Genomic DNA, 25,707 nt, shown 5'->3' with positions numbered 1-25,707 from the left:
CAACAGGTTAGTCAGATGAAAAGGGACTACCTTCAGAACAAATGGGGGTAGTAAGTTAATCTACCTGTATTCCCCTACACAGAACTTGGGATTCAATTGGAATGGATCTCTACCAAATAGCCAACAACTGGAACAAAAAGGAGATAAAACAAGAAGGAACCAGTTACCCCTTAGGTGATAGGATAATGCCTATATAAGTACCCTATTAAGTTCTTACCCTTGATGAGGCAGGGAGGGCCAAGAGGTTGCGAAACAGCGACAGGAGACAATAACAAATAGGAAGGTTAGTAGCGGGAAGTACCCCGGACGACAAGCGGAACGCAAACTAGAGCCGGGATGGTGCACTAACAACAGGATAGCGTCCACAGTGCACAAGGGTTCCAAGGCGTAAAGTTCCACACAGAAAGAGTCACTACTAGGTGATGAGATCAAAAAGGTCCACTTGGAAACAGGCGGGTTGATTTCCAGAAGAAAATAGGGCAACCCACCCTTGGGTTAGCTAAGCGGTTGTATCAATGTATTGCAGGGGTAATGCGGGGGTAATACAGCGTTGACAAAAACAGGATTGGGATCTCACCTTGAGGCTGACAGGGCTGTGTCAAGAATTCCAGGAGAGAAGTATTGGAGGTGATGTTTGGTTGCCTGTTGCCGCTGGAGGAGAGAATGAATGAAGCTCCGAATGGAATATTAAACGGAAGAGGCAGCAAGCAATAAAGGAAAGTCCAGGACGCTGCAGTAGGCAGGGAAGACTTTAAGACCAGTATGGAAACCGGAACCAGTTTGACAAATCCAAGGGAGTAGACAAGCAGCAAGGTCGGGTTGAGGTCCGAAGTCTGGTAACAGGAATCAAGTTTTGTATTTAGAAAAAGTGAGGAACGCTAATTAGAAGCAGCGTTCTGATGCGCGGTTGGCATTTATGAATGCCTTGCTGGGGGGGCGCGGCCTCGGTGTTTCGCCGTCACCTGACTTCCACGTGACTCGGAGCCGAGGTGAGAGAGGCGAGCCCCGCGTCTCCACGGCAACCTCCAACGTTGGAGGAATGGAGACGGAATCCGTCTGAATGTATTTAAACGGGCTGTGCGCCTACAGCGCGGGGCCCGAAATTTTACACATCAATGATTTCGCCGCTGATGGCATTGTTGGCTCTGACGGTTTTGGTGTTGCAGACTTCGACGCTATCAGCGTCGATGGAGTCCTCGAAGGGCTAGACCCTCGACCCGGTGGAGTCTTCGACGGATGAGGACTGGTCCTGTCGTAGAGACAAGACCTCGACAGTTCTCAAGGGGTGTCTGGCTGGTCACCCGGGCTTGAGAACACATGGGATTTACCCTTAGACTTTTCCTCATCTGCTTTTGATGGCGCAACAGGAGCATGGCTTTTTGGTTTCTCCTTCGAGGGGGCCGGGGCTGCCTTCTCATTTATTTCAAGCATTTTTTGCCTGATCACCTCCCATTCGGCTGGAGTTGTCGACTTACTTCGGCAGGCTATTTTCCTTTCTGGTGAGGAATCAGACGAAGTGGAAGGATACCAATGGAGCGTTTTTCTTCATCTTTCTCGATGAAGACGAGGAATGGTGTGACCCGCTCCTGGAATGAGAGCGTTTCTGGGACCTCTTCCTCCGAGGCGGGCCGCCTCTCGACATGTCTGACAAGCGCCTTTTTGACAGTGTCGTCAAGGGAGATTTTGAAGGGGGCCTACCCGCTGCTAATTTCCCCTTACGTTCCTTCAAAGCCTCACCTGGTATGGACTAGTCTGACATCCTGTGCTCGACACCAAGGCACCACAGACACACCCTGACATCTAGGCGCCACAGTCATGACACTTCTTAAACCTGGTCTTCGGGGTCGATGAAGCTGATGAGGAGGCCATTTTTCGATATGTCGCAGTTTCTGAAGAAACCAAAGCATGCCGTAATCTCTAAGCGTTAGCTATCGTGGAAAAACAGAACTGAAGCCAACGGTGGCTGGTGTTGTGTGTACCAGTGAAGATGTCAACCCCGAGACGGAGGCCCTCAACGGACATTGAGTCGACTGCATCGACGCACAGCGCCCTCTGCTGAATTCTTTTTCCTAAGCAGCAAAAAGCTGGAAGGGAAGAGATCTATCTAAAGATGAGGAATATGTGGGAGGGCACACACCATTCGAAAGAGTTGTCTCACAATTAGCCATTTTATTAACCAATAAGGGTAAAACAAATGCCTAACTTTCCCTAACCTAACAAGAGTTTGCCTACCTGTCAAACTAAGGCTAAAGGAAAATGACCTAATGTCAAAAGATTTCCATCCCTCACACTTACACATGCAACAAAATCGTACAGGGATTATTGGGCTGTTCCGACTTCATAAAATAACTTTTAAATTTAAACTGAGAAATAAGGGTACACTCTTGTAACCAGGATTGAATCCACTTCCCCTGGATCAAGTCAGGTTGTTTTCAACCACAGTCCAAATTTAATAAAGTTATTTTCAATAACAAAGTTCCACTCCAAGTAAAACACAAAAATCCTCTCATTATATACGTCCTTCACTTGGCAATTGCAATGTCTTAGTTTCAAAATAGGATCGCCCCTTCTTCAAGACAATGGTTAAAGTATTCACAACCTGTCATTTGACAAACCAAAAAGTCTGTCTTCATACATCAAATCAGTATGCAATATAATTATCTTCTTCTCTGAAGACTAATAACTTTTCCTTATATCACATTTCTTCTTTATTAGAAATGCAGTTTTGTCAGGATGGTTTCACAGTAGTTCAACAAAGCACACCAGTGTACGTACCACTTTCTTTCCACCACAACCTTCTCCCACACTGAACTACTTACACTTCTCTTCTTCATGGTCCATTTGCCTGCCAGGACTAACCACTAATTGTTCCTTTTCTTGTATACTCGCCTGCCAGGATAAAACTCCTACAACTACTATCAGTACTTTGTGGTGAGGCTTGCTTCAAACTTTCCACACGTCAATCCTCACTGGGAAGAGATAAAAGCTCCAAGAACACTTTTTTTGTTGTTATAATTTCCCTTCATATAGAACTGATTGGTCATATGGAACCATTAAAAGAAACTCCTCGGGGAGGCCACCAGGGGGCACGCTGATGGTAACAGCCTAGGCGCGTGGCTCCCAGTCCACTGGGTTTTAAAGTGGGCAGGGCCCCCAGTTTGACACCTCCCAGCCCCCGGACGGCCATCGAATGGTGCAGTGCCCAAAAACCTTGAGCATAGAGGGGCAGAGTTTCAGGCGGACAGACCCACAGGTTCATGTGATATCAGTCAGAGGGTGCTCTGAGGACCCGAAGGCATTTTTCCCTGACTAAGTCCTCAGAGGCCGTGGCATGGCCTGCGGAGCGGTCTTTCACTCGCACCTACGAACTGCCCAGGAGCCAAGAGGTGAGAGAGGAGCACGCCGGGGTGCTCGTTGTGGAAGGCTCTTCCTCCATGGGAATACAGAGCCGAGGAGAGGAGGAGGAACGGATTGGGGCTCTGTGCCATGGGGCCCCTCACTAGCTGTACCTGGCACCAGGTGTGGCCTTTTCTGAAGCCTGGTGATGGATAGTGGACCCCAGACGAGCCATGAGTGGTAACACTGGTCTGGAGTTTAGTGCTGTGCCAGCAGATATAAAGCAGCAGGCCCCCCTAGCAGGCCCCCTGCTAGATCGTGGTGAGGAGAGTAACCAAGACCAAGAGAGGTGTATTGCAGGAGGACTGGGGTGTGCAGACTCTAGGAGGCAGTGTCCCACAAGCAAGTGCTGGAAGTGAGGTGGAAACGACCCACGGGGAAACCTGAGTGGGGGAAGACCAACTGCCTAGGACAGGAGACCGAGAATCGAACCAGGGTTCGCAGGAGATTGAACTTGAAAGGTCCTGTTAAGTAGAAAGGCACTTTCAGGGGCCGACGGCCTACACACGGACTGGAAATCGAAATTGGAGCTGTTTGAATATCCACGGAGCCAGGGACTGGGAAGTCCAATCCCAGCTTTTAAGATGCAAGATGGTGGCACAGACCATGTGTCTACAAAGAGGGACATTACCTCATTGCTGGAAGATTTTAGGTGCATGAGGGCAGACATTGGCGGGAAAGTGGATGAAATCAATGTGAGGATTGCCAAAATGGACGAGAGGCTGCAAGCAGTGGAAAACAACCAGACATCCCTCGAAACTTTGGAGATCCAGATTGACATGAAGATGGCGGAATTGGAAAAGAGGAAGGGGGAGATGGCCCTTAAAGGAATAGTTCATTCAGAAATATTATTGGCCAAAAAGATGGGCAATAATAAAACAAATATCTAAAATATATATATTTTTTTTAAGTCCCTATGGAAAGTTTCGAGCAAATGAAGCTCAAACTTTAAAATTGCAAGCACTAGGGGGCATCCATTTTGTGAAATGGATGCCGCCTGTACTTGTGTTTGCGGCACTAATGAAGAAAAAGCCAGCCAGCTGTAGTAAACAAAAGCTACCACTGGGTGGCTTTTGCTTCATTGGTGCCGGACGCGGAGGACGGGGACCAGAGACTACAGGCAGGAAAGGTGCAGCTGCATCTCGGTAAGTGCTATCTATTTAAAAAATAAAAATAAGCACTAGCTGCAGTTTTTTTTCTAAGTTTTCCGGGCTGGAGGATCCCGGAAATCTTAGAAATAAAACCGCTGCTTTTAAAACGTTGTATTTATGTTTGCGGTAGCTTCAGCTTCGAGCCCCACATCAGAGGAATGAATAGCCACGTCAAACAGCGCCGGATCCACACATTCATTAAAAGGAACAAGGTCGGGATCGCCCTCTTGCAGGAGACCCACCTCGACGCACAAAAGCGAACAGCATTTTCTAAAGCCTGGAGAGGGACATTGATAGGGTCTACGTACTCCACATACGCCAGAGGAGTTCTGATCTGGATAGCCCCAACTATCCTCATAAAACTGATGCACTCGAAAACGGACGATGAAGGCAGAATGGCCCTGGTACACGGCACTACAGAAGGAAAAGAAGTCTGCCTGATCAACACCTATGCACCCAACCATGGCGCCACTGTATTCTTCCGATCATTATATAATCGCCTAGGCCCGTACAGAGATAGCACTCTAATATGGGGTGGTGACCACAACTGCACAATAGACCCCCCATATAGACAGGTCAGACGACAAACACACTCGCCCTTCCATATCCGCCAAAATACTGAAAGCACTAACACAACAATTTGCGCTCAGAGACTTATGGAGGGAACACCACCCTGAGAAACTAAGTATTCCTACTTCTCAGCCCCACACGCTGTTCACACTAGAATAGACTACATACATGTGAGCGAGGAACAACAGGCCCTGTTTGTGGACACACAATATCTAGCCAGAGTGTTGTTGGACCACTCCCCCTAAATAAGCACCTGGACGATGTTTGCATCCAGACCCCCCGCACCCACATGGAGGCTTAGAGGGGAAGCCCTGCTGGACAAGGCCTTCCGAGAGCAGATTAAAAAAAGCACATTAGACTACTGGCAAATAAATGAAAACAGTGTGCCACGCATTAGCACAACATGGGAGGCATACAAGGTGATCATGAGGGGAGAAATGATTGCAGCCATAGGTGGTACCCAGAAATCCATAGTGACTTTGCTAACACGCACTGAGGAAGAGCTTAAGGTATTAGAAGCCGAGGCCTCCCTTGACCCAGCCCAAACAGAAAAAGTGATCGAACTCAAACAAGCCTGCCTAGTGTACTGGGAAAAGTTGGGGAAACTCAGCTACGCAAAACACATTGAAAAGACTCACGCCCTGGGTTGGCTCTATAAACGTGAAACTCTCAGAAAGCCCATTTGCCAAGTCCATAGGCCAGACGGGACTGTGGCACATACGCAGGCTGAGATAAACTCAGTATTCATCGGGTTCTACCAAGCCCTTTATGCCGGCCCACCCCCGTCACCCACAGACACCGAAATAGAGGATGTCCTAGACATCATCAACCTACCTAAACTACACGCACACATGGCCGAAGCCCTAGATGAGCCCATCACCCCAGAGGAGGTTACGGCTACCATTAGATCGCTGCCGTCTGGTAAGGCCCCAGGAACGGACAGGCTCCCTGGGGAGTTTTATAAAATGTATGAAGATGCGCTAGCACCCCTCCTAGCCCAAGTGTTTACTGAAGCATATGAAATAGGCTCACTCCCAGACACCATGAGGGAAGCACTAATAATTCCACTTCTAAAACCGGGCAAGGACGGAGAGGAGTGTGGTTCATACAGGCCCCTATCTATGCTGAACGTAGACAACAAGATCTTGACGGCCCTGCTGGCGAGGAGACTGCGGAAAGCGGTCCTGCTACTAATCCACCAAGATCAGATGGGTTATGTGCCTGGGCGGACCATTACGGAGAACCTACGTAAGCTACATCACGTCATATACGGCACCAATTTCAGGCCTGGAAAATGCGCAGTAGCATCACTTGATGCCACAAAGGCATTCGATTCAGTTCGGTGGAATTGGCTGTACGCCACCATGATTAAAATGGGGATAGGGCCGGCCTTCTTAAAATGGATCAGACTCATATATACCAACCCCACGGCCAGAGTACGAACGAACAATACCTACTCAGAAAAGTGGCATCTCTTTAGGGGTACGCGATAGGGATGTCCGCTCTCCCCCATGTTGTACATTTTAGCAATAGAACCAGTAGCAGCTTATCTAAGGCAGGAATACGGAGACGGGGGCATAGTGATAGACGGAGTGACCCACTTGGTCTCTATGTATGCAGACGACACCCTTCTTTACCTAAATAACCCTGAACATATACTAACATACATTCTGGAGACCTTAGATGGATTCCACAGATACACTGGGATCCAAATCAACCACGAAAAGTCATGCCTCTTCCCCCTTGCGGCTTTAAGTGAGGTTAGAGAGGGATGCCTCCCCGCCATGGCCTTCAAGTGGGAAACTGCCTCCTTCAAATACCTAGGGATAAATATTCACCGAGACCCTAAGACTGAACACATCCTGAATACGATGAAAGCCAGAGATAACCTTGAAAAATCAATGGACTTCTGGGGCAGACTTCCGCTCTCAGTGGCAGGCAGAGCCGGGCTTCTTAAAATGGTGGTGCTCCCTCGTGTCCTACACTTTTTCACTAACGTCCCCTTCAACATTCCCCAGCAGTTCTTCAAAAACCTAAACAAATTCTGCAGGAGATTCCTGTGGCAGGGAGGGAGGCATAGAGTGGCGCTGGAAGTACTACAGAGACCCTATTACAGAGGAGGCCTGAAAATCCCCAACTTTGAACTATATTACCTAGCAGGCCAACGGAAGCACGTAATACAATGGATGGCAGATGAAGCCACAACCGACATTCAACGCCTACAACCAGCCATCCCCCACATGCTACTTGGAGATTTATTCTGCACCCCGGATAGTGCAACCCAACACATTCCATACTTAATGAAGCTAGGGAGAAGAGCTTGCAAGGCCACAAAGGCAAATGACCCATACTCACCCCAGATCACGATAGCAGCCATCATGGTCAACAGGCCCGGGGGTATGAAAGAGAAGGAATTCATGGGAACCCCACGGAATCGCCACTCTGGGTGACCTAGTGGACGACCAAGGCATCTTGACATACACTGAGCTACATGAGACCGTGCGACTACCTATAGGGCAGTTACTACTTTGCCGAGCGGTGGCCAGAACGCTCGCAAGCAGATGGCCAGAGGTTGAGAACCTGGAAACTGGGTCGGAAAGCATAGAAAACCTGCTAAACGCTGCTGAGGGAGGACACGAAACCTCGAGGCTCTATGAGACATTGTTAGACAGCACAACCAAGCAAGACCTCAAATGCAAGGAGAAATGGGAACTGGAGCTAGGCCTACAATTCGAGGAAAAGGAATGAGAATCTATAACACATTATCATAAAAAAGTTTCCAGAAACGCCCGACTGCAACTCATGCAGTTTTACATCATTAACAGAGCTTACCTCACGCCTGAAATCATCTCCAAATTTAAAGGGGCGAGAACCACAGAATGTCCGAAATGCAAGGATCCCTCCGTAGGGATGACCCACATGTTCTGGGGATGCCAGACCATACAAGCCTTTTGGTCACAGGTCGCAGCAACGGTAGCTGAGGCGAACATCACCTTGGAAGTACAGTCACCGTGGGCGTGCATCCTGGGCAGATACAAAAAGAACAAGAAGAACAGACCACTGAACAGACTCAAGGACCTGATGTATATCTTAGCAAAAAGACATATAGCCATGGGGTGGAAAAGGCCCAAAATCCCTAGCGTAACATTGTGGTGGGAAGATCTCCTTAAGTGATCTACGGCAGAAACCGGAGCATGGAAAAATGCGCAGAGAATACAGAAACTGGACACTAGCGATGACTTACTTCAATGGGTGGCGCTCACTGTGTCACTATTTAATCCCAGAGAAGAAGCTACTTCCACCGATGACACAGGCGGCCCCTGACAGTCATCCGGTATAGACTGCATCAAAAGACTGAAAATGGTGGTCTTGGAAGGTTGGAAGGGAGGGACGGGAGGGTGGGACATTTGAGATTACGTAACTAAAGCACCAATGATAACAATGATTGTTTTTGTTGTTTGTTAAAAACCCAATAAAATGTGTTTTAAAAAAAAACATATACGTGATGGAGAGGATCACGGGGGCCATACACGGTAGAGGAGGGGCTAACCTTGAGGCAGAGTGGGTGGAATTTCCGTCCAGGTATATGCTTTCGGAAGCGTGAATTGTGAGTGGGGGGCTATGAAAAGGGGAGGGAAGGAATGGGGGTGGAAGATGTGGAAGGAATCTAAGCTAGCTTGTGCACAAGTTGACAACCAAATGTAGAGGGGATTGAGGCCGCATCAGATGGTCGGATGGGACAGACGGGACAGACCTTACCATTTTCGGCTTACCCTCAGTCAGGAGACAGTATGAGCAGATGTTTGGGGGAGAGGAGGGTTTGAATACACGTTTGAGACTTTTTGTGGTGGGCCATTGCTAAAGTGGATTCCTTTTAGTTTATGTTTTTTCTACTTGGCTGATGTGTGGTCTATAATATTGAAAATGCCAATAAAGAGGAATAAAAAAATAAAAAAAGAAACTCTGAGCATCACCTGATTACAGGGATGAGGAAGATGAAGGAATCTATGCAAAGCAGCAAGGGCTTGAAGGGCATTGAGCATACTAGTTGTTTGGGAAAAGGACAGGTGCGCGGGACCATTAAAAATGGCAACCCAAATTGTAAGCAGCAGCACAGAGGAAGACGTTGAATCTCCAAGAGAGGCAAGAGAATGCTGGAGAAATGCGAGCCGGGGCAATGGTGCAGAGTAGCTCGACTGCAGAGAAGGGAAGACACGCTGGGTAAGCGGAAAGGCCTGTAGAGGAGTCGAGAGGGGACTCCTGGGCACTCAGCAGCTCACAGAGGCAGTGTTGTCCCTACCGGAGACTGACCAGAAGCAGGCGTGCAGAAGCCAAGCCGGGCAGAAACCCGGAGAGGAGACGGAGTGATCTGGAGTATGTAGCAAGCGGCGGAACAACAATGTGTAAGGGCGAAAGGGGCCAAAGATGCTGTGAGATACTGGTGAGACGGCCCAGACCAGGTGTGTATCCCGGGGCATTTCGGCGACCGCTTCAACGAGAAACTGAAGATTGTAAAGCTACAGAGGCAGAAAGAAGCAGAACTGTGTTTGCAAGTGGAAGAGGCAGAGAGCCAAACAAGACCCCAATATCATATGAAAATATGGATTTCAGATGTGGTGGAAGCCCAAAATAGGTATACCAAACTAAAGATGGTATGTGTAAGGGTGAAGATACAGAGAAACTGTGACGCACGATAGAGAAGCCCTGCAGGCACATGAAAATACACAAGAGAAGTCCTGGCAGGAGAGTATGCTATGCATCTGGAAGTATAAAGATATGTCTTGGCAGGAGAATATTCCAGGCACTTGGAAGCATAAAAGAAGTCCTGGCAGGAGAGCACAACAGGCAGCTGAGAGTGACAGTGTTTTGACACAAGAAGAAGCTTGTGTTAAAGAAAGACTGATAATGAGAAAGAACGTTTTACCTAACAGAGTTTTCATGGGCCAAGAAAATACAAAAGGAACCGTTAGGCACGAATACATTGTTCAAGCATTGGAGAACACAGGGGAAGGGAGTCACCCTCTGGAGTCAAGGTTTTTCCACCTTGAAGAACATTTAAGTTGGAGTTATTCTATTTTTATTTATGAACACATTTTTGCCGATATCAGGTTGAAGACATGTCCCTTATCACTTTGTTGTTTTGTTTACCATGTGAGGGTCAGGATAGAATGTTTGGACACAGGATGGCTTTTGATTTCTGACATCCTGACACAGACTGTTCCTTCGTTTTTGTTTTTTAGGTAGGGAATTCCTCGTAGAGCAGGGCTAGAGAGGCATTTTCCCAACTCTTATAATTTATTAGTACCCGGCGAAGGACATTCAGATTGTTTCAAATGATCTGATTGACCTGCCCGACAAGGCTCCACTCACGGCCGCGGCCCCGGGGTTCTTTCTGCAAGTGGCTGCCATGGAAAGGGAGAAGAGACTACAGGTAGTCCCTTTTCTCCTTTCCATAGCAACCATTTTCTTTGTTTTGATTTTTTTTTCTTTTTTCAATGGCCGCCATGGACAGGGAGAAGGGACTACATGTAGTCCCTTCTGCAAGTTCCATGGCAGACAGTTTTTAATTTTTTCGGTCTTACGGGCCAGAGTACCAATATCAATACGACCCTCAAAGGGGGGGGGGGGCATTACCGCATCAGGTAATGCCCCAGGTCGTGCGTTAAGGCCCTTGCTTTGCTTAGGCCAGTAACTATGGGCCCTGAGTCATTACCTGAAGCGGTAATGGCCCCCCTGCTCGGGGCTTATTGCTCAAATAAAAGTATTTAACCAAAAAAATGACAACTTTGTGCCCGGCTTTCATTTCTGACCTCTAACAGCGGGTAGCATAAATGCTTGCATTAGACCTTTGTAAATAGCAGAAATGTGTCATCGACTATTAAGTACTAAGTGTAAATTCCCCTTATGTGGAATAGTAGGTGTCTACACAGGGTTCTACTGCATTTCAAGTTTCCGAAAGCACTGTCATGTGAGGATGGTTATTTTTCAGTTGAATACATAAATTAGCACTAGAGATTACGGAAGACCGGTTTGGCAAATCTAGCATCAGCCCTGGAAAAAAGTGATCGAACTCAAACAAGCCTGCCTAGTGTACTGGGAAAAGTTGGGGAAACTCAGCTACGCAAAACACATTGAAAAGACTCACGCCCTGGGTTGGCTCTATAAACGTGAAACTCTCAGAAAGCCCATTTGCCAAGTCCATAGGCCAGACGGGACTGTGGCACATACGCAGGCTGAGATAAACTCAGTATTCATCGGGTTCTACCAAGCCCTTTATGCCGGCCCACCCCCGTCACCCACAGACACCGAAACACCGAAATAGAGGATGTCCTAGACATCATCAACCTACCTAAACTACACGCACACATGGCCGAAGCCCTAGATGAGCCCATCACCCCAGAGGAGGTTACGGCTACCATTAGATCGCTGCCGTCTGGTAAGGCCCCAGGAACGGACAGGCTCCCTGGGGAGTTTTATAAAATGTATGAAGATGCGCTAGCACCCCTCCTAGCCCAAGTGTTTACTGAAGCATATGAAATAGGCACACTCCCAGACACCATGAGGGAAGCACTAATAATTCCACTTCTAAAACCGGGCAAGGACGGAGAGGAGTGTGGTTCATACAGGCCCCTATCTATGCTGAACGTAGACAACAAGATCTTGACGGCCCTGCTGGCGAGGAGACTGCGGAAAGCGGTCCTGCTACTAATCCACCAAGATCAGATGGGTTATGTGCCTGGGCGGACCATTACGGAGAACCTACGTAAGCTACATCACGTCATATACGGCACCAATTTCAGGCCTGGAAAATGCGCAGTAGCATCACTTGATGCCACAAAGGCATTCGATTCAGTTCGGTGGAATTGGCTGTACGCCACCATGATTAAAATGGGGATAGGGCCGGCCTTCTTAAAATGGATCAGACTCATATATACCAACCCCACGGCCAGAGTACGAACGAACAATACCTACTCAGAAAAGTGGCATCTCTTTAGGGGTACGCGATAGGGATGTCCGCTCTCCCCCATGTTGTACATTTTAGCAATAGAACCAGTAGCAGCTTATCTAAGGCAGGAATACGGAGACGGGGGCATAGTGATAGACGGAGTGACCCACTTGGTCTCTATGTATGCAGACGACACCCTTCTTTACCTAAATAACCCTGAACATATACTAACATACATTCTGGAGACCTTAGATGGATTCCACAGATACACTGGGATCCAAATCAACCACGAAAAGTCATGCCTCTTCCCCCTTGCGGCTTTAAGTGAGGTTAGAGAGGGATGCCTCCCCGCCATGGCCTTCAAGTGGGAAACTGCCTCCTTCAAATACCTAGGGATAAATATTCACCGAGACCCTAAGACTGAACACATCCTGAATACGATGAAAGCCAGAGATAACCTTGAAAAATCAATGGACTTCTGGGGCAGACTTCCGCTCTCAGTGGCAGGCAGAGCCGGGCTTCTTAAAATGGTGGTGCTCCCTCGTGTCCTACACTTTTTCACTAACGTCCCCTTCAACATTCCCCAGCAGTTCTTCAAAAACCTAAACAAATTCTGCAGGAGATTCCTGTGGCAGGGAGGGAGGCATAGAGTGGCGCTGGAAGTACTACAGAGACCCTATTACAGAGGAGGCCTGAAAATCCCCAACTTTGAACTATATTACCTAGCAGGCCAACGGAAGCACGTAATACAATGGATGGCAGATGAAGCCACAACCGACATTCAACGCCTACAACCAGCCATCCCCCACATGCTACTTGGAGATTTATTCTGCACCCCGGATAGTGCAACCCAACACATTCCATACTTAATGAAGCTAGGGATCCAGATCTGGAGAAGAGCTTGCAAGGCCACAAAGGCAAATGACCCATACTCACCCCAGATCCCGATAGCAGCCATCATGGTCAACAGGCCCGGGGGTATGAAAGAGAAGGAATTCATGGGAACCCCACGGAATCGCCACTCTGGGTGACCTAGTGGACGACCAAGGCATCTTGACATACACGGAGCTACATGAGACCGTGCGACTACCTATAGGGCAGTTACTACTTTGCCGAGCGGTGGCCAGAACGCTCGCAAGCAGATGGCCAGAGGTTGAGAACCTGGAAACTGGGTCGGGAAGCATAGAAAACCTGCTAAACGCTGCTGAGGGAGGACACGAAACCTCGAGGCTCTATGAGACATTGTTAGACAGCACAACCAAGCAAGACCTCAAATGCAAGGAGAAATGGGAACTGGAGCTAGGCCTACAATTCGAGGAAAAGGAATCAGAATCTATAACACATTATCATAAAAAAGTTTCCAGAAACGCCCGACTGCAACTCATGCAGTTTTACATCATTAACAGAGCTTACCTCACGCCTGAAATCATCTCCAAATTTAAAGGGGCGAGAACCACAGAATGTCCGAAATGCAAGGATCCCTGCGTAGGGATGACCCACATGTTCTGGGGATGCCAGACCATACAAGCCTTTTGGTCACAGGTCGCAGCAACGGTAGCTGAGGCGAACATCACCTTGGAAGTACAGTCACCGTGGGCGTGCATCCTGGGCAGATACAAAAAGAACAAGAAGAACAGACCACTGAACAGACTCAAGGACCTGATGTATATCTTAGCAAAAAGACATATAGCCATGGGGTGGAAAAGGCCCAAAATCCCTAGCGTAACATTGTGGTGGGAAGATCTCCTTAAGTGATCTACGGCAGAAACCGGAGCATGGAAAAATGCGCAGAGAATACAGAAACTGGACACTAGCGATGACTTACTTCAATGGGTGGCGCTCACTGTGTCACTATTTAATCCCAGAGAAGAAGCTACTTCCACCGATGACACAGGCGGCCCCTGACAGTCATCCGGTATAGACTGCATCAAAAGACTGAAAATGGTGGTCTTGGAAGGTTGGAAGGGAGGGACGGGAGGGTGGGACATTTGAGATTACGTAACTAAAGCACCAATGATAACAATGATTGTTTTTGTTGTTTGTTAAAAACCCAATAAAATGTGTTTTAAAAAAAAACATATACGTGATGGAGAGGATCACGGGGGCCATACACGGTAGAGGAGGGGCTAACCTTGAGGCAGAGTGGGTGGAATTTCCGTCCAGGTATATGCTTTCGGAAGCGTGAATTGTGAGTGGGGGGCTATGAAAAGGGGAGGGAAGGAATGGGGGTGGAAGATGTGGAAGGAATCTAAGCTAGCTTGTGCACAAGTTGACAACCAAATGTAGAGGGGATTGAGGCCGCATCAGATGGTCGGATGGGACAGACGGGACAGACCTTACCATTTTCGGCTTACCCTCAGTCAGGAGACAGTATGAGCAGATGTTTGGGGGAGAGGAGGGTTTGAATACACGTTTGAGACTTTTTGTGGTGGGCCATTGCTAAAGTGGATTCCTTTTAGTTTATGTTTTTTCTACTTGGCTGATGTGTGGTCTATAATATTGAAAATGCCAATAAAGAGGAATAAAAAAATAAAAAAAGAAACTCTGGGCATCACCTGATTACAGGGATGAGGAAGATGAAGGAATCTATGCAAAGCAGCAAGGGCTTGAAGGGCATTGAGCATACTAGTTGTTTGGGAAAAGGACAGGTGCGCGGGACCATTAAAAATGGCAACCCAAATTGTAAGCAGCAGCACAGAGGAAGACGTTGAATCTCCAAGAGAGGCAAGAGAATGCTGGAGAAATGCGAGCCGGGGCAATGGTGCAGAGTAGCTCGACTGCAGAGAAGGGAAGACACGCTGGGTAAGCGGAAAGGCCTGTAGAGGAGTCGAGAGGGGACTCCTGGGCACTCAGCAGCTCACAGAGGCAGTGTTGTCCCTACCGGAGACTGACCAGAAGCAGGCGTGCAGAAGCCAAGCCGGGCAGAAACCCGGAGAGGAGACGGAGTGATCTGGAGTATGTAGCAAGCGGCGGAACAACAATGTGTAAGGGCGAAAGGGGCCAAAGATGCTGTGAGATACTGGTGAGACGGCCCAGACCAGGTGTGTATCCCGGGGCATTTCGGCGACCGCTTCAACGAGAAACTGAAGATTGTAAAGCTACAGAGGCAGAAAGAAGCAGAACTGTGTTTGCAAGTGGAAAAGGCAGAGAGCCAAACAAGACCCCAATATCATATGAAAATATGGATTTCAGATGTGGTGGAAGCCCAAAATAGGTATACCAAACTAAAGATGGTATGTGTAAGGGTGAAGATACAGAGAAACTGTGACGCATGATAGAGAAGCCCTGCAGGCATTTGAGAATATACAAGTGAAGTCCTGGCAAGGATATACCAGGCACATGAAAATACACAAGAGAAGTCCTGGCAGGAGAGTATGCTATGCATCTGGAAGTATAAAGATATGTCTTGGCAGGAGAATATTCCAGGCACTTGGAAGCATAAAAGAAGTCCTGGCAGGAGAGCACAACAGGCAGCTGAGACTGACAGTGTTTTGACACAAGAAGAAGCTTGTGTTAAAGAAAGACTGATAATGAGAAAGAACGTTTTACCTAACAGAGTTTTCGTGGGCCAAGAAAAGACAAAAGGAACCGTTAGGCACGAATACATTGTTCAAGCATTGGAGAACACAGGGGAAGGGAGTCACCCTCTGGAGTCAAGGTTTTTCCACCTTGAAGAACATTTAAGTTGGAGTTATTCTATTTTTATTTATGAACACATTTTTGCCGATATCAGGTTGAAGACATGTCCCTTATCACTTTGTTGTTTTGTTTACCATGTGAGGGTCAGGATAGAATGTTTGGACACAGGATGGCTTTTGATTTCTGACATCCTGACACAGACTGTTCCTTCGTTTTTGTTTTTTAGGTAGGGAATTCCTCGTAGAGCAGGGCTAGAGAGGCATTTTCCCAACTCTTATAATTTATTAGTACCCGGCGAAGGACATTCAGATTGTTTCAAATGATCTGATTGACCTGCCCGACAAGGCTCCACTCACGGCCGCGGCCCCGGGGTTCTTTCTGCAAGTGGCTGCCATGGAAAGGGAGAAGAGACTACAGGTAGTCCCTTTTCTCCTTTCCATAGCAACCATTTTCTTTGTTTTGATTTTTTTTTCTTTTTTCAATGGCCGCCATGGACAGGGAGAAGGGACTACATGTAGTCCCTTCTGCAAGTTCCATGGCAGACAGTTTTTAATTTTTTCGGTCTTACGGGCCAGAGTACCAATATCAATACGACCCTCAAAGGGGGGGGGGGCATTACCGCATCAGGTAATGCCCCAGGTCATGCGTTAAGGCCCTTGCTTTGCTTAGGCCAGTAACTATGGGCCCTGAGTCATTACCTGAAGCGGTAATGGCCCCCCTGCTCGGGGCTTATTGCTCAAATAAAAGTATTTAACCAAAAAAATGACAACTTTGTGCCCGGCTTTCATTTCTGACCTCTAACAGCGGGTAGCATAAATGCTTGCATTAGACCTTTGTAAATAGCAGAAATGTGTCATCGACTATTAAGTACTAAGTGTAAATTCCCCTTATGTGGAATAGTAGGTGTCTACACAGGGTTCTACTGCATTTCAAGTTTCCGAAAGCACTGTCATGTGAGGATGGTTATTTTTCAGTTGAATACATAAATTAGCACTAGAGATTACGGAAGACCGGTTTGGCAAATCTAGCATCAGCCCTGGAACTGTTGTCCACAGGGATCAAAGGAACCCATATGGCACACATGTGCAACACATTCCCATGTGACTGTAACACACTTTTCTAACAATAGCACATGTCTGTTTAGATCATTAAAAGTTACTTTGGATGTATTACAATTAGGTCTTAGTTACTTACCTGTAACTGTATTTCTCCAGTATTGGTATCTTTCATAGATTCACATTCTTGAATGTTCCCTGCCGTCAGACCGGGAATCCTCCGTACTCATACACATTATTTCCAGAGAAAAATTAATGTAGATTGTCCATTATGGCCAATGAGGCATTCTATTGTGTAGTCCCACCACCTCACTTTGGGCCTTTATGACCCTAACCAATGAGGTGGCCGGGCTTAAGCTCTGCCCCACGCAGCCATCTTCAGATTTTGAACCCTGAGTAGACTACATGCGTGATGACTGCCGGGCGTTGGAGCAGCCTCTCAGGGGAGGTGGGTGGGCGCATGTGAATCTATGAAAGATACCAATGCTGGTGAAATACAGTTACAGGTAAGTAACTAAGACTTCTCCTGCATTGGGTCTTTCATAGATTCAGATGATTTAATAGAATACCAAGCAGTTAATCATGCCCACAATACTATACATTCTGAAGTCGTTTTCAGTGCCCCTAGCATACAGCAACTCAACAGGTCACATTTACTAGGGAAAAAGGTGGGGGAAAAGAAGGCTGCTCCTACCTTACGCAAAGAGGTGGCAGAGGACCGCCTGTTCAACCGCTGATTCTTTGTTGGCATCTTCAGCCAAGCAGTAATGCTTGGCAAACATATGGAGTGTGCTACAAGTCGCGGCTCTACAGATGTACTTTATCAGTACTCCTGCATGGAACGCAACTGAAGCTGCTCTTCCCCTGGTGGAGTGAGCTGAAGGAGGTCTGGCGAGAGTCATCTCCTTTAGACTGATGGCAATAACTAATACATTGGGTCACCCAATGTGCTAGGCTCTGTTTTGAGATATGCTGTCCTTTTGTGCGACCAGCGAATGCTATGAAAAGCCTTGTAGATGAGCTGAACTCCTTGGTCCATTGTATGTAAAATTTTAGGACTCGCGCTACATCTAGCATTATATGCGTGGTTCACGAAGAAAGTCGGAAGCACGAATCGCTCTGTGAATGACGGTAGGAATTTAGGGTGCATTTTAAGGATGACACGGTTCCCTTTGGAACATGGTGAATGCAGGTTCAGATGAAAGGGCTTGTAGTTCACTAATCGTCCTGGATGATATGATCGGTACTAGGAAAGCAGCTTTCCAGGCTAAAAAGTTAATGTCACACCTATGTATGAGTTCATATGGTGATTTCATGAGCACTGTCAGGACCGTGTTCAGGTGCCAAAAATAACCGGCATTGGTAGGAAAGTACGCAGCAATCCTTTCAGAAATATCTTGATAGCCAGGTTGGTAAGCAAGGATGGTTGATTTGGATTTGTCATGTAGGCCGATATGGTGGATAAATGTACCTTGATCAAGGCCAGGGAGAACCCTGCTTTAGCTAGGTGCAATATGTATGGTAGCACTTGTTCTACTGACGCAGTGAGTGGGTTCACCAGTGACGTCTCGCACCATTTGGTGAAACGAGTCCATTTCCGATGTTTGCAGTCTGTGTGGACCGAGCCATAGAGGCTTTGATTATGTCCCAACACTCTGGAGGAAGAGTCAAATTAGCTAGTTTTCGCTGCTCAGGAACCACGCCTTGAGCGACAGGCTCCCTGGGTCGTGGTAGAGAACCTCGTGATTCGGCTGTGTTAAAGGATTCTGGTGAGTTTTGAGGTGAATCGGGGGCCACTGGGATAAGTGTCAGAGGGTTGGGCACCAAACTTGACGAGCCCAATCTGGTGCTATAAGTATCATTGTGCACACTTGTTCCTTCAATCTGCGAAGTACTCGCGCTATCAGTGGAATCGGCAATAAAGTGTACAGGAATTCCTATCCAGTTCACTGAGAAGGAATCCCCTAGTGACAGGTGTTCTGGATATCTGGAGGCAAACATGTGATTTTTCCTGTTGCCTTTGGTGGCACAGAGGTCGATCTCTGGATGCACCCACTTGCGGAATATCAGTTGAGCTTCTGCTTCGTCCAGCTCCCATTCGTGGGATGTTGTGTAGTCTCTGCTCAGCTTGTCTGCTAAGATATTGTCCACTCCCGGCATATGTTCTGCTTTGATCTGAACTTTGTGCTGTAGCGCCCAGGTCCATAGCCTCTGTGCTTCCTGGGACAACATCTCTGACCTCGTGCCTCCTTGCTTGTTGGTATAATGCATGGAGGTTGTGTTGTCTGTCTGGATGGTTACCACCTGCCCTGCTAGTACAGGCAGGAAGGCTTTTAGTGGTCAGCGTATTGCTCTGTTTTCTAGAACATTGATATTTAGTTGGGACTGTTGGCCTGACCACTTGCCCTTTGTTTGCAGATCTGCCAGGTGTGCCCCAGTTAGATAGTGGTGCATCCGTTCTAAGGAGAAGGGTTGATGTCAGAGCTTGAAAAGGCATTCCCTGCGACAGATTTTGAAGTGTACTCCACCATTGGAGTGCTTTGTGGAAGGTTGCTGGAAGCTGGATGGTATCTGCCCATGACCCTAGTGTTTGTCTCCATTGACGGTCCAGGGTCTCTTGTATCGGCCTCATGCAGAGTCTGGAATTTGGAATGAGAAATATAAATGAGGAATTCATGCCCAGGAGGAATTTGAAAGAGCGTACCATGGCTGTTACGTTGCCATGGAACCATGAGGTCAGTTGAAGCATTGCTGATATTCTGTTTGTTGAAGGCCTTACTCTGGGTATGCTGGTGTTGAGTTCTGCTCCCAGGAAGATCACCATTTTGTCGGGTATTGGGCAGGATTTGGCATTGTTTATTGAGAAACCTAGCCCCTTCAGGAGGTTCGTTGTTTTTGTAACCGCCGTGGTTGCCTTCTTTGGGGTCTGAGAAGTCTCTGAACGGGTCCTCCTGTCAGTATGAGACTGAAGTGGTCGATGGCACAAGCGTAGGATCCCTTGTAGGCGATCGTGGTCTTGGTGAAGACCTTGGTGGGGAGACTCTTTTCGGTGAAGCACTACGTGTCCTGCTCCTAGATCTGCAAGCAAGGTTCCGGTGAACCTGGCCTTTTATGAGGTCTGCTCTTGGGAGGGAAGCTTCTCGGCGTGCTATGATGAGGCGATTTGTCCCTCTGACGTGACCTTGCGTCTCTCGGAGTAGAAGACAGATTCATCTGTCTCTGACGCCTGTTGAATTTGTCAATAATTCTTTGGATTGACTCCATGAGTGTTGGGGCGTATGGATCTGTGGGCATCTACGTAGTGGGGTGCCAGGGCAGGCTATTCTCCTTAGGGGTGAGAATAGGTTGTTCACGTATGAATTTGGTGTCCGAAAAATCTTCCTGTAAAATGATGTCTTGCAGCTCTGTCATCTCTCTTAAGGGAGACAACTGTGTTCCTATTGGTTCCTTGTGGGCCTCTGGGATGTAAGGGATCGTGCCCATTCGTTTATCTGTGCTGCCCTCATTGGACGGCGTCACTGGAATGTCTGTGGACTGAGTTTTAGGCTTGCTTTTCTCCGTCGATGTGGGGGTTGACAGTTTCGTCAACGGTTTCATCGACGCTGCTTGCTTCGTAGATGACTACTTCGTCGACGAGTGATGATCCCTAATGGGATTCTTTCGTCGACGATTGCTTTGTGGATGATGATTTTGATGACAAGGACTTACTTGTCGATGACGAGGTTTGAAGTGTCGTTGTGGTCGTTTTCGACTTTGTTGACGGTCTGGTCGTCGACGAGCCCTTATACACTGGTGCCAATCGTAGACAGCGTTTTCGTGGACGACTGCTCCCCCCTCACCCCGACGAGTTTTTGGAAAACGCCTCCTTACATTTGGAGGTATTTTTTTCTTCAGGATGCCATTTTTTCTGGTGCCCAGAGCTAAGAGAAGGTGTGAGGGAAGTCATCTCCACCTTTCTTTGGCATTATTTTTTATGCAAAGGGGAAGTGCTCCTTTCCATTGAAGAGGCCCTTCTCTTTGAAGTTTGCCTCTAAGATGGTTTTATAGATGGACAGGGGCTGTCTTGACAGATTCCTCATCAGAAGAGTGCCCTTTTGACGCGAGGTGTGACAAAAGTCTCCTGTGTCTGTCCTGCAAGGTTTTGTTGGTGAAGGTCTTGCAAATGTCGCATTTGTGGATGTCATGAGGGTAAAGGCAGTAGATGCACTGCTCATGAGGGTTCCTCATATAAACAAGTTTCTTCTTGCATCTGGTGCAGTCCCTGAACAGGAAAGGCTTTTGGGCAGTTGGTTCTTCAGCCATGATGTGAAGTGAAGTTTCACTCGACGAAAGCAGGTTGAATTTTTGTGTTTTCTGAGCCCAGAAAAATCACAATCAGTAATACCTGATCAGAAGATCAAGATAGGATATATTTTGAAAAATAGTTTGAAAAAGCTAACATTAGAAAAACGAAAAGCTCAGAGAGCTAGAGGATTCCCTCTGTTTGTTAGACTGCTGTAAAAAATCAGAAGATGGCTGCCTGGGATGGAGCTTACGCCCTGCCACCTCATTGGTTAGGGTCATAAAAGACCAAAGTGAGGTGGAGGGACTACACAATTGAATGCCTCATTGGCCATAATGGACAATCTACATTCATTTTTCTATGGAAATAATGTATATATTACATTTTTTTATAATTATTTTAAATCAGTGAGGATCCCTGATCTGACGTCAGGGAATATTCAAACATCTGCATCGATGAAAGCTCCAATGCTGGAGAAATATAATATCCTCAATGACACGGCAAACCCAAAAGATTTCACTAGCCAGCACCTGGATAGATAATCTTCATAAACTATGTAAGAGTCCATGGGAGTCACAGATAGGTCAAGTCACTGTTAACTGTTCTCCTTTGACAAATCTGATCACTTTGAATAGTCACATAGTCATTATTGCTGGCACTGAACAACATCCAAAAGACATTCTCATACAGTGTACTTAATTATGTCACTGGTGGCAGAGTTGGTAACAGTGCAATTTCCATCTCATGATCAAATACTGAAATATCCTAACCCATTGCAAAAAGCATTTCCCTTAATCACGTACCTAGCGAGTCCTTTGAAGAACTTTCCCATTGCCATGAAGTCCAGCTGGTCAGAGCAATTAAACACAACAGTTTGAATTGCCAGCGCTTTGCCAAGATCTTTAGTAGTTTCAGTTTTTCCAGTACCTGCAGGTCCAGCTGGTGCTCCACCAAACTTAAGATGCAGTGCCCCGGTCAGTGTTAGGTAACATCTAGTAACAGTAAGAAAGGAAAAAGAAGCAAACAAATTCAAGTCAATCACATCTTAACATTAAACAGAATACCTATCATCTGCCCTCCTATTACATAAACATGCTTAGGAATCTGTACGCAAGACATTGATATCCGTCTATTAGTGGTAGACGTTCAGTTTCCAGAAGGCATGGTTGCTAAACAGTACCCAGAGACCCAATTGGGAGTACCCAGTGCTATATAATACAATACATCATAACATTAGAAAGTTGGCAAACCATTGCAAACAATGGGTCAGCAGTTGGCCTTATAAACTGTTACAAAAACTCAATATTTCTTTCACAATTATTCAGTTAAATGCTTGCATCTTCATTCTATGTCAGGACAGAGGAGAGCATTATGCTTAAACTTCCTTTAATACTGCAATTTGCAGAATTTCACATTTTCATATTTTTAACTCAACATTTGGTTTTGTTTTGCTTTTCCAATCAAATAAAACGAAAGATTAAGAGTTCTTTCAAAAAACTACAAGTCCTCATAAGCCTCTAGTTTGATGTAGTCCTGAAGCTCTCCCTGTACTCTTATCAGTGTCCGGGACCCCTCTATATCCTGCTTCCTGTCTAGGTCCCTTCGTCTTTCTTTATGTTGCTCACACAGATAAGTACATAAGATTTTCCTCTGTGTGTAATTATGTTTTTTACAAGCCTATAGTGTTACCAAATAAGTAATGTGATTATGACCTAACATCGTATTGTTGCGTTAGCTTTCTCGCCTGGACTAACTCGCCAGGTGTCTTCACAAACCTGTGGCTTCAGAGCCACTGCACTCGCACGTGCGCTATAATACAGCTGCGCAGCACGTATTATTTCAGAGGGTCAGGACCAGAGCTGTGAGCGTATGTGCCCACACTTGGCAACTGGTCCCGCCCTCTTTGACTTAAACTCAATACGGGGAAGGTAGGACCCAGGAGTGCAGCTGCCCCTACTACGCGCCGGCAAGCCGTGATGCGTCACTCCCAGCATCACCGGCTTTAACCTCCCACTAACGCTCCGAATGAGCGCGTTTATATCCAGCGTTTTGCTCGTTCATCGCGCCAGACCACCGCTGTCTATTCCCGGCACAGGGAACACAGCAGGCATCAGGGGCTCGCAGCAGCAGTTCATATAAACAAAAAACAAAAAAAGAAAAGTGCACAACGCTGTTGGTTCAATAGCGGTGTGCTGCAGTTCAAGCATACTAGGCACCAGTTGCGGACAAATAAGTGCACAAAGGCTTCAAAAAACACCTTCCCAGATGGAGTGGGGACGAGTGGGTGGAGGAGTCCACAAAGTAAGACAAGTACCTTTCTCTCAGCTTCAAGAAAGTCCTGGGAGACTCCCTATCAGTAGCTGTGTCACAGGGAGTACAGCCCCTCACAGAGTGCCTAGAAGTTCTAGAAGCTATGCTGGCCACACAAGGGACAGGCCAGAGGGCTCTCAAGCAGTAGCCGCCTGCATCCAGATTTCACAGGCGAACCTACCTTGTGATCAGAGCCCCAGCCACCGCATATGCAGCAGGGGGAATTAGCATTGCTACAAGGAGAACTGCACAAGCTAGCAAGCAAGAATGCAATAGAACGAGATACACAAAGGGGCCCAGAATTCCCCAGCAATTTACTTCTAGTTCACAGGAAGGAGAAGATAAGGCCAGTGATCAATCTAAAGAGTCTGAACGAGTGGTTAACGTACAGATATTCCAAGATGGAGGGGATACATCTCCTCCAAGATCTCCTTCGAACAAAAGACTGGTTAGCGCACCTAGACCTCAGAGACGCCAATCTAACCATTCCTATAGCGAGTGTGTTGCCTGTGCCGGTGGGACACCCTATTACCTGTGCTGCTAGTGCTGTAAACAGTCTTTCTTTATGCTCGAATGAAGTAGGAGGAGCCAGAGACTTAAATACTCTGACAACGCAGAGTGTCCAGAGTGTATCGCCTGTGTTTCCTGGGGCTTCTGGGCAACCAAAACAATAGTCTGGCTTCTTCCAAGACGCTTTTGCCAAGTTGCATGGAATTGGCCCGTACCATAAGCCAAACCAGTTTACTGCTCCTGGCGGAATCCTTTCTGTGGGAGTCTGCCTATAGGGCGATGACCAGCAGAGCGCCGGAAGATCCACAAAGTACGTGCCCGCCCTTTTCTTCACAAAAGAATTGCCCAACTGAGTTACCTCATAATCCTGCCACATCATCCCCTGTTCCTTGCTGTGCAGGGAGAGCAGGGGAAGATCTACAAGGACTTGCCCAGCTGTTACAAAGAGGGCGAGAAGGGGTCTCCCTTACCAAACCAAACATCGACTCAGCTGGGGATGTTGCCAACTACAAAGATTCTTCACGCACAAATGGAGACACAGGAGGGCGAGACTCAGCTCAAGGGATAGCCCCTATCTTAAAACCAGCTGTGCAAAAAAATAACAGTCCCACAACTAACCATGGCCGGAACAAAGTGTTTTCCAATTAAACGTATCGAGCCACCACCTAAGGCTTCACCCTGGAGGAAAACCATTCACCTACCAAAGGGCTGTGGTAGCTCTAACAGAGGAGGAGAACTTTCCGATGCAGATTTATTTTTCAGGGGCCTGCACCAGTATAGAAACGGACCCCTTTATACAGAGTGCCACTCTTATCCCCTCAAGAGGACATATTAAAGTCAACAGAGAGGGAACCAATACTCTGCAAGACAGTAGAGATCTAAATGCTCTTTCCGACAGAGCCGAACGAAGACGGTGAAGATTGTGGGCCGAGTGAAGCTGGGTGAGGTAGGGAGCCGAGCCTGGCCTACCTTGACTCCACAAGGCTTGATTTCCATATACCGTGCTCACCCACCGCTACCCTCGGCCACCCCTACCACCCCCACCGCGTCATACACAGTAGTGCCTTCACAACAGCCCAGCCTCCCAGATCTACAACCTGCGCATGAAGCGAAAGAGCCGATCCATTATGAGGCCACGCCTCCGCCAGTTGTTTCATCCTGTGCTTCTTTGAAAGCCAATACGAGCTAGCCTGCAAGACATAGCAGTGAGGGAGTAGGCTTATGCTCAGAAGTGGTGGGAAATATGGCTGAACCAGGCATCTCCCCTGAAGTGGGCAGGATGCCCCCCAGCACACCGCACGGGATGAGGCCTGGTGCTCTCCCCCTTACTCAAGATAATCTTCACCCTGACAAGGGGAGGCAAAACCCTGTGCCTAATGGTAAAGCAAGAGCACAGCAGTCAACGGACTCCTGTGAGGATATGTCTTCCTCCGATTCAGAACTCAACTCTACCAATTGTGGGAATGACAGCAGGCCTTGGAAACAAAACAGGGGTGTTAGAGCGCAGCATGCTTCATCAGCGGCAAGAGCAAGTAACAATGACTCCTCATCCCATCAAGCCATCCTCATGTCAACTATCACCGTTTCCTTAACCCCGTTCCTGAAACTTTATGAAACAATAAACGACAATGTCAGGAATCCTACCACACTGATGGCAATGATGAACTCCAAACTAATTTACACAGAAGCCTTCATGAATACCGTCAAAGGGAGCTGGGAAAAGAATATAGGGGCCAAAAATCACACACAAAACAATCTCATGGCCCTATTAAAAGAGGTGAGCGAGGAAAGAAAAACTGTTACTAAAGAAATCCTGAAAGCCACGATTCAGATAAAAGATGGCTGCGG

The 25,707-nt window shown here is 47.3% G+C and overlaps 1 protein-coding gene across 1 annotated transcript in view; it reads right to left on the bottom strand.

The window, feature by feature from the left end:
- DNAH1 (dynein axonemal heavy chain 1) overlaps window positions 1–25,707 on the bottom strand; it is a 3,604,831-nt gene that overhangs the window by 2,057,152 nt on the left and 1,521,972 nt on the right. The window contains exon 29 of the mRNA XM_069644003.1: window positions 21,843–22,031. Within this exon, the coding sequence (XP_069500104.1) occupies window positions 21,843–22,031 (189 nt within the window). The remainder of the gene's footprint in view (window positions 1–21,842; window positions 22,032–25,707) is intronic.

This window comes from Ambystoma mexicanum, chromosome 2p (genome assembly GCF_040938575.1).
Source record: "Ambystoma mexicanum isolate Mex_15411 chromosome 2p, UKY_AmexF1_1, whole genome shotgun sequence".
NCBI lineage: Eukaryota > Metazoa > Chordata > Amphibia > Caudata > Ambystomatidae > Ambystoma > Ambystoma mexicanum.
Note: the sequence above shows the minus strand (reverse complement) of the source record. Positions and strands in the feature narration are given on the sequence as shown.